The 9,513-nt window shown below is 41.5% G+C and overlaps 1 protein-coding gene across 1 annotated transcript in view; it reads left to right on the forward strand.

Moving 5' to 3' along the window:
* LOC310794780 (6-phosphofructo-2-kinase/fructose-2,6-bisphosphatase 1-like) overlaps positions 1–3,440 on the forward strand; it is a 10,295-nt gene extending 6,855 nt beyond the window's left edge. The window contains exons 6-14 of the mRNA XM_083656817.1: positions 7–63; positions 358–479; positions 590–797; positions 986–1,132; positions 1,221–1,325; positions 1,531–1,660; positions 1,766–1,828; positions 1,931–1,995; positions 2,907–3,440. Coding sequence (XP_083512943.1) covers positions 7–63; positions 358–479; positions 590–797; positions 986–1,132; positions 1,221–1,325; positions 1,531–1,660; positions 1,766–1,828; positions 1,931–1,995; positions 2,907–2,966 — 957 coding nt within the window. The 3' untranslated portion in view covers positions 2,967–3,440. The remainder of the gene's footprint in view (positions 1–6; positions 64–357; positions 480–589; positions 798–985; positions 1,133–1,220; positions 1,326–1,530; positions 1,661–1,765; positions 1,829–1,930; positions 1,996–2,906) is intronic.
* Positions 3,441–9,513: the final 6,073 nt, after the last annotated feature.

Here is a 9,513-nt window from a genome sequence, read left to right on the forward strand (position 1 = left end):
ACACAGGTGTTCTTCGTGGAATCGATCTGTGATGACCCTGACATCATTGCAGAGAATATCAGGGTGAGAGCAACCTTCAGCTTTCTTCTCATTTACTCATACGCTTACATACACTACAATTGTAAATCATTTACTTATTTATTCCTTCCAATGTCTGCATCCCCATACATGTCACATCCTGTCAACCCCCCTTTTAAGGGCCCAGTCCATCGATTTGAGAGAGAAAAATACAACGAAATAAAATCCAGATCCACAAAGCCAGGAGTGGACTGTTAGGAGCAGGATTATCTCTATTTCGTTCTGATGTTGTGGTAAGGTATTCTGAAATGAAATAACAAGGTTGACTTTCCTTTCTAGCAAGTGAAATTTGGGAGTCCAGATTACATGGATCGTGACACAGATGAAGCCATGCAAGACTTCATCCAGCGCATTGAGTGTTACAAGGCAAGCTATGTGCCAATAGATGATGAGAAAGACAGGTAACTGACCCATGATGCTTTTCTTCACCTGAGTCTTACACAACTATTTTTTCCATTTCTCACAAATTGGTTTTCACAATTTTCTTTCCGCACTGTCAAACGTGGAACAGGAACCTGTCCTACATCAAGATCTTCGACGTGGGCAGTCGGTACCTGGTGAACCGGGTGAGGGACCACATCCAGAGCAGGATAGTCTACTACCTGATGAACATCCACGTCACACCACGCACCATCTACCTGAGCCGCCACGGAGAGAGCGAACTCAACCTCTTAGGTCGCATCGGGGGGGATTCAGGCCTCTCCCCTCGAGGTCAGAAGGTGAGGGAAGCACACAATACAGAAAGAGCTCCTTATAATCTTGGAGCAATCAGTGAAATCAACTCAAATTCAAAATGCCATAGGCTACCATAATTTTCAGTGCAAATCTGGTAGACAGAGACGAAATACAAAATTGAGTAATTTAATTTGTTTTAATTCATGATCCAAATGTTAACCTTTTTCTCCAGTATGCCAAAGCGCTGGCGACCTTCATTAAGAGTCAGAAGATCAGTGACCTGAAGGTGTGGACCAGCCACATGAAGAGGACCATCCAGACTGCAGAGGCTGTGGGAATCCCATATGAGCAGTGGAAGGCCCTCAACGAGATAGACGCTGTACGTTTATTATGCATCGCTCCATTTTTATAATAAGAGTCCTTTAGACGAACCATTCACAATAACTCTAATTTTGATCTTCACCAAGGGTGTGTGTGAGGAACTGACCTACGAGGAGATCCAGGAGAATCTCCCAGAAGAGTTTGCACTGAGAGACCAGGACAAGTATCGCTATCGTTACCCCAAGGGTGAGGTAGGAGCTCTGCTGAACTTACTGACTGCATGATTCACTGCTTCCTATGTAAATCCTGCAGAAATGAACAAAACACGGTGGTGAACGGCCAGAAGAAGTTGTATGATTCTGTCATGGAAGAGGCTTTTTAAAAGTATTTTTTTATGACTGAGGAGGTAGGATAGAGTGAATTGAGTTGCTTATTTCATTTCCCCCTGTAACCCAGTCCTACGAGGACCTTGTCCACCGTCTGGAGCCGGTCATCATGGAGATGGAGAGGCAGGAGAACATTCTGGTCGTCTGTCACCAGGCTGTGCTGCGCTGCCTGCTGGCCTACTTTGTCGACAAACCTGCAGGTAACAGAAAACAGTTCAACCTCTCCATGGATCTGCTCGTTTCCCACCTTGTACTGACACCTTCAAATTATCTTTCTTCAACCATCTCCCATTTGCCCTCTGAAGATGAGCTGCCTTATCTGAGATGCCCTCTTCACACTGTGCTCAAACTCACACCGGTAGCCTATGGTACGTTGATGCTTGCAAAGTGTGTGAAACATCTCAAACATCTCAACAACTCTGTCTGAAAAGCGTTTTGCCTGAGGTTGTTGCTCTCTCGCCATTTTGCAGGGTGTAAAGTGGAGCCATGTTTCCTCAATGTGGAAGCAGTCAACACGCACAGAGAAAGGCCTCTAGTAAGTTTCCACATATCAAGTCATGTCTTACACTCATTTCAATCATGAAGACTACCTCCCAGCCATTGCTATGCACGCCCCCTTTCATTCATGCCTCTCCCCCGTCCATTCACAGTCCCCCACGCTTTCCCTCTCTGCCAATGAGCTCAAGCCGTTCCTTTCACTCGCTTTTCCGCGGAGCCAATCACCTAAGCGGGGAGTATATTAGAAGTCCTTGTTTTACCATGTCGGTACTCACCTATGTGTTGTCGCCTCACAGTTGCTGTGATCATCGCTGAAGCCGTTGTTTCGCCCCACCTCCTCCCCTGACCACCACCAACGTCATGACGTCATGACTCCTGAATAATTCCGTATGGGGGGATTCGCTATCCTATACATCACTGACGCCCTCCTCTCTCATCTCAGGAGGAGCGTCATCATATTATGGAGTCATACGCCAAACTTTTTTTTTTATTGTATAATTAAAATGTATTGAACCTTCTTACTAGTCTCTCATGATTGAAATAGCTTATCCAGCTATTGGTCTGTACACCTACATCAGATGGCTTGCAATAATGTTGTCCTCTGTATACAATGTCATTGTATGTAATGTGCAATGGGAATGTAGTAGACTTAGTGAAAAACAACTGAGTTGTATTTCAAAAAGTCCTGCTGAAGTTATCAATATTGAATAGTGCAAGTCTGTAAAAGTGGTATAATTTTCTCAGCTTAGTCTTAAACAAAATACTTTAAATGTTCTGCTGCCAATCATGTCGGAGGGTATCATTTGTTTCCAAATGGAAGTTGTGGAATTACACTCTTAATTTGTCAAATACATAAATGTATGGAAAAACAATAGAACATAAAAAAACTACCGGTAAATAAAAATGTATTTAAATGTGATCTGAATATTTGTGTTGCTGTTGTTGCAGAATGTGAATGTGGACAGAGAACCAGACGACGCCCTGCAGACGGTTCCTGATCACGTATAGAGGCTGTCTGGGAGACTGGACTCTATTATGTCAAGTTGGATGCAACAACTCCAAGTGATGTTAGAGATAAATGCACTCCAGTTTATACTTGAATGTGTGGAAACAGAAGGGCAGAATTTAAGGCAGGAGAAGACATGCAGGAGAACCTGGACTACTCAAACCTGCCTCACTACTGAAGAACATGGACGCCCCCTGGTGTAGAAGGACACAACCTAAACCTGGAGCAGCAGCAGGTTATGTTCTTCTGACATGTCTATGAAATGTTCCTTTGTTATCATCTGACCCATATGTTTGTTGTTCAAGGTGTCACATTTCCCCTCACAAAAAAATGAATGTGCTGTTCATTCAGTTTGAGAGAGAAGGGGAAACATGAAAGGATGTGTCACGGTTGAATTTAATGCATAATGGAACTGTATTGGCTTGTTATTGTATTGTAGAGGTAAGAATCAGCACCATGGACAGAACCCATACAAACAATAAACGGATACTATACATTTTGTCATAGAATTTGCCACTTGTGACTGTATGCTGTTTAATGTACATATGAGGAGGTGACTGATAGAATCAGCTATAACATGTCATGCCAAGTAGGCTATAGGGTAACACTTCATAATACTGTAACACAAAAAATGGGTAGTTACTGAGGAACGAGTAAGGAACGAACCATTAGTTCATGAATAGTTAATGATTAGTTAATGAGTAGTTGATAGGTAGTTCCTTAATGGTAGTTACTTAAGAACTGACCATTAGTTACCATGTTAACGAACCAGTAAGTAATGATTACTTCCCTAATTTTTTTTTTTTTTTATATGTTTTCATTCACTAGTTCATTAATAGTTAATGGGTAGTTCCTTAAAGATCCTTAATGGTAGTTACTTAAGAACTGACCATTAGTTCCCATGGTAGTTACTAAAGAACTGACCATTAGTTACCATGTTAACGAACCAGTAAGTAATGATTACTTCCCTAAAATTTTTTATTTTTAATATTTCACTAGTTCATGAACAGGTAGTTCCTTAAGAACTGACTATTAGTTACCATGTTCGTGAGCATGACTCCACCAAATACTTACCAGTTGTTCATGAGTACTCATCGTTACTTCATGATTACCTTACCATTACTTACCATGTTAGTGCATCATTACTTCCTGCTTACTTTACCATTAGTTCCCATGTTTGTGCCCCCTCAAGTGAAGCAGTACATCTTACTGAGTAGTTACTAAGGAATACACCATTACTTCCTGCTTACTTTACCATTAGTTCCCATGTTTGTGCCCCCTCAAGTGAAGCAGTACATCTTACTGAGTAGTTACTAAGGAATACACCATTACTCCCTGCTTACTTTACCATTAGTTCCCATGTTTGTGCCCCCTCAAGTGAAGCAGTACATCTTACTGAGTAGTTACTAAGGAATACACCATTACTTCCTGCTTACTTTACCATTAGTTCCCATGTTTGTGCCCCCTCAAGTGAAGCAGTACATCTTACTGAGTAGTTACTAAGGAATACACCATTACTTCCTGCTTACTTTACCATTAGTTCCCATGTTTGTGCCCCCTCAAGTGAAGCAGTACATCTTACTGAGTAGTTACTAAGGAATACACCATTACTTCCTGCTTACTTTACCATTAGTTCCCATGTTTGTGCCCCCTCAAGTGAAGCAGTACATCTTACTGAGTAGTTACTAAGGAATACACCATTACTTCCTGCTTACTTTACCATTAGTTCCCATGTTTGTGCCCCCTCAAGTGAAGCAGTACATCTTACTGAGTAGTTACTAAGGAATACACCATTACTTCCTGCTTACTTTACCATTAGTTCCCATGTTTGTGCCCCCTCAAGTGAAGCAGTACATCTTACTGAGTAGTTACTAAGGAATACACCATTACTTCCTGCTTACTTTACCATTAGTTCCCATGTTTGTGCCCCCTCAAGTGAAGCAGTACATCTTACTGAGTAGTTACTAAGGAATACACCATTACTTCCTGCTTACTTTACCATTAGTTCCCATGTTTGTGCCCCCTCAAGTGAAGCAGTACATCTTACTGAGTAGTTACTAAGGAATACACCATTACTTCCTGCTTACTTTACCATTAGTTAACATGTGTGTGACCCCTCAAGTAAAGCAGTACATCTTACTGAGTTGTGACTAAGGAATATACCATTACTTCCTGCTTACTTTACCATTACTTAACATGTTAGTAAGCATCACCTTACCGAACAAATATGTCTCAATTGTTAATGACCATGCAACATTACATCTTCCTTCTACATTCTTAGGGGTCGGGTAGGGGTTAAATTAATCCACACTTATTATATACCTAATTCTAACCCATCAGGGGGAAATATGAAAAACAAGTACAACAGGAGGAAGTCAAAAATGTTTTTACCACTGTCCTCCTGTCCTGTCAAGATGGCAGCACAGATAGAAATGTACCTCCAACAGATATGGGACACAACACATTTGGAACAAGCACATTAAATAAAAAACAAATCCAACTGAGCCAATAAAGACAAATAAAACAGCCTTGTTAGCCACAGCGCTCCCCTCAGGAGAGAAAGGGATAGTTCATCACTGTGGCCTCCACACGGTGATGAACTATCCCCTCCTCTCTACAGCGGAGAGTCGTGCTCACTGAGGCTGACTGCTGGACTTTGAAAATGTAAATAGTATAATAAATAAACAAATTATAAAATCTGCATAAATAAGGAGAAAAAAACCTGCCTTGTTAGCTCGAATTGGGAAGAGTGTACCCCAGAGAGGAAGAGACAGTTCATCACTGTGGCCTCCACACAGTGATGAACTTTCCCCTCCTCTCTACAACGGAGTCGTACTCACTGAGGCTGGAAAGCAGCAGAAAAATATTCCTCTCGGAGTTCTTTAATGACTCTGAATAAAGTGCTTTGTGATATGAAATGTTGATATGAAATGTACAGGTGAGAGATCCTGTCAACATGGCAGCAAATATTAAAAACAAATAACAGCTGCAACAATCAAGTTATAACCAATACACCGCCTCCTTTTTTGCACATTAAATAAAAAAACAATCTAAACCTCTGTGTCTCTCCCTTCAGTGACAGTTACATACGGACAGAGAAAAATCAGCCTTGTTAACTACAATTGGGAACAACGCTCCCCACAGGAGGGGAAGACAGTTCATCACTGTGGCCTCCACACGGCGATGAATTCTCCTCCTCTCCTGAGGGGAGCACTGTTCTAAATTGTGGCTAAGTAACACGGCAAATTTCTTTGGGAAGGACCTGGAGGAGGAGATAATGGGTTTTTGGAATGATTAGGCTGAAAGGTGAGAAGACACATTCTTCGCCTTGAGAAGAAGCGATCACGCCATTACTTGATGCGACTCATTCCACGACATGTGCACCAAGGGACCACGATAATCTCAGATGAGTGGAGAGTGTATCTGAACGCGATGGACAATGCTGGATACAATCATTTCTCAGTAAATCATGAGCGCTCATGGTCCACATACAAGTCCTCTACCCTCAGGAGAGGAAGAGACAGTCCCTCACTGTGGCCTCCACACGGTGATAAATTCTCCTCCTTTCCTGAGGGGAGCACTGTGCCAAATTGTGGCCAACGGCTCGTGCACACAATGAAACGCTCGGCGGCTTGCCTCCTGTGAAAGCCTCTTTGACGCTGCATCTTGATAGGCTGTCTTGCTCTATTTCCGCGTCTGATTGGTCCATTTCAACCTCGCGCCCCCCTGCCGCAGGAACCGCCCAGCGTTTCGCAGACTAGAGGCGGTGGGCGGTTCCTGCGGCAGGGGGCGCGGCGTTGAAATGGACCAATCAGATGCGGAAATGGAGCAAGACAGCCTATCAAGATGCAGCGTCAAAGAGGCTTTCACAGGAGGCATGCCGCCAAGCGTTTCATGGTGTGCACGAGCCGTAACAAGGCTGATTTCTTTGAGAAGGACCTGGAGGAGAGAATGGGTTTTCGGAATGCTTGGACTGAAAGGTGAGAGGAGACACATTATTCGCCTTAAGAAGAAGCGATCACTTGATGCCACTCATTACACAACATGTGCACCAAGTGATCACGATAATCTCAGATGAGTCCACATAAAACTCCTCTACCCTCCTCTACGCCACGGTGATGAACTTTCCCTCCCTCTCTACAGCGGAGTTTCGTGCTCAGTGAGGCTGACTGCTAAAATCTAATCTAAGAGCGCTTGCAGATTGCCAGCAACGTCCCTGCTTTCTTCATGTCCTCCACTTGGTCCTGGAGGCCTTCTTCCACAATACAGGCCTTGCAGCGTTTAGCGAAGTTGGCCAGACTCTCCCCTTTCACCAATGTGGCCCTTAGCTCGGTGTACTTTGTACTGTTGACAGCTTCAAGTTCTGATATGGCGGCCGTGTCTGAAATGGTCTTTCTGTCCACTCCCTCAATCCGATAAGCAGCTGTCAAGTTGCCACATCTCCCCTTCACCAGCTGCAGCACCCGTGCATACCTCTCCATGACGTTTTCAGGGGTCATTACTGAAACAGAAAGCATTACCAAGGTGTTATCATGTTTATCCAGTCCTTCAATAACTGTCCAGTATCCAGTGCGGGTGAGTAGTGAACTACGTAGTCTAACTACATTTTGCAATAACTTGCTGGTAGATCAACTACATTCATATTTGCGTAGTCAGTCAAGTAGTTCAACCATTTTTGGGCATTTTTTTGTAGTTTAACTACTCAAAACTACTAAATACAATTTTGGGCAATCAAATAAAATTAATATATATATTTATTTTACCATTACTGTTGAACCAGAACCCCCTTTGACAAGACTGATTTTTCAAGCTGTTCATACAAGGCGCAAGTTGAAGAGCCGTGACAAGCTGTCCATACTGTCTAAATAAAAACTAATGTTTGAAGACTAGTCTGTTTTAGTTGTGATGTTTTTGTGAAGATTGACGGAGGTTACAAAACTGATGAGTAAGACAACGGATATCCTTTTTTAAGACGTGCTCAAGTCTTTGTCAGTCAGACTTACTGTTTATTTGTCTGATAAAAGAAAACCCAGAAGAACCCAGATTTGTTTACAACAAAAATATAACTTTAAAAATATTGTGTCTCACATATTGCAACAGGACACTCAATTGAGAGTCAGTTTTTGCTGGCATGTGACTTTTTCGTAGGCTATTATCGTATTTCCTACCATACCACATGTAAATTATATTGTCATTTTAATGTTTAAAAAAAGTAGTTGAACAATTTTTTCTGTGTAGCTTGTAGTTTCATAAACTAATATTTTCCAAGGGAGCTTAGCCATAGTTCAAACTACTTCCATGGTGAAGTTGGTAGCTTCCTAAGCTATGCTTTCAAAGTAGCTTCCCAAAAACTGCCAGTTATCACATAATCAAGGGTGTGTCTTTATAGGTTATTTTATATCCCCACACAGCTTGATGCACATTAGCGAAAAACAGAGAAACTACATAGTTTTACTCACATCTACAGCATTCTTGTTTTTAAGTAATTCAGACCAGTGTTAAAAAAGAAAAGTAAAGAGGTCTCACACACACACACACACACCTATATCTGTTGTGTGTGTGCACGCACGCATATGTGTGTATACATGTACATACCAAAGTAAATACATATATATTTCCTTTCGAAACAAAGTGAAGGCATGTTGCTTTTTTCCTTATTTTTGACAGGGGGTCTCATTTTTTCAGGAGCGCCCTGTTCATATTCACACCCAAACCTGGAGTTAAGGGCCTTGCCCAACCGCAGCTCAGTGGTTGAAATGAGGGAGGGGCAAGCATTGCTTTTCACCTTCCCAAACCAGATTTATTCAGCCGGTCCCAGGGATAGAACCGATGACCTTCCGGTCACGCTCACTTGGGATTTTGTGACAACCAATTGAGCTGCCTTGTGCCCAGTGTTGGGGGTAACTCATTACAAAAGTAACATATTACATGTAATAATTACTTTTAGCAGTAACTCAGTAATATAACTTATTACTTATAGGATTTCAGTAATATTATACCAGTTACTTTGTCAAGTAACTCAAGTTACAAATTGAGTTACCTTTGATTAAATGAAAGCACAAATTTAAAAAAGATACAATCATTTTCTAATCAAACTGTGTGTTTTTATACAAATAACCACTATAGATGACAATAACAAAGGAAAAGAATAACATTTAGAATTTTGGATTGTTTACACTGATTTCAAGGCGGTTGAAATTATTTTTCGGGATGGTTCCGGGGCGGCAATGTCATTCTGCTGCTGCTGTTGTTTTGGTAAAAGTAATGCAAAAGTAGTGTAATAAGTAACGAGTTACTCTACACAGAAAGTAATATTGTAAAGTAACGTATTACTTTCAAATGAAAGTAACTAGTAATATGTAGTATATTACATTTTGAAAGTAACTTGCCCAACACTGCTTGTGCCATCAACTAAAAGGGGACTCTGACAGCTATAGATTTATTCTGAACCACAAAATTATGCTACTATTCAAACTGATTAAACCTCAAAATTACGTGCAAATGGGCCAAAAACAATTTTTCAAAAAACACAAATTTTCCAATATATCT

This window comes from Poromitra crassiceps (genome assembly GCF_964638095.1).
Source record: "Poromitra crassiceps genome assembly, chromosome: 20".
In the NCBI taxonomy this organism is placed as follows: Eukaryota; Metazoa; Chordata; class Actinopteri; order Beryciformes; family Melamphaidae; genus Poromitra; species Poromitra crassiceps.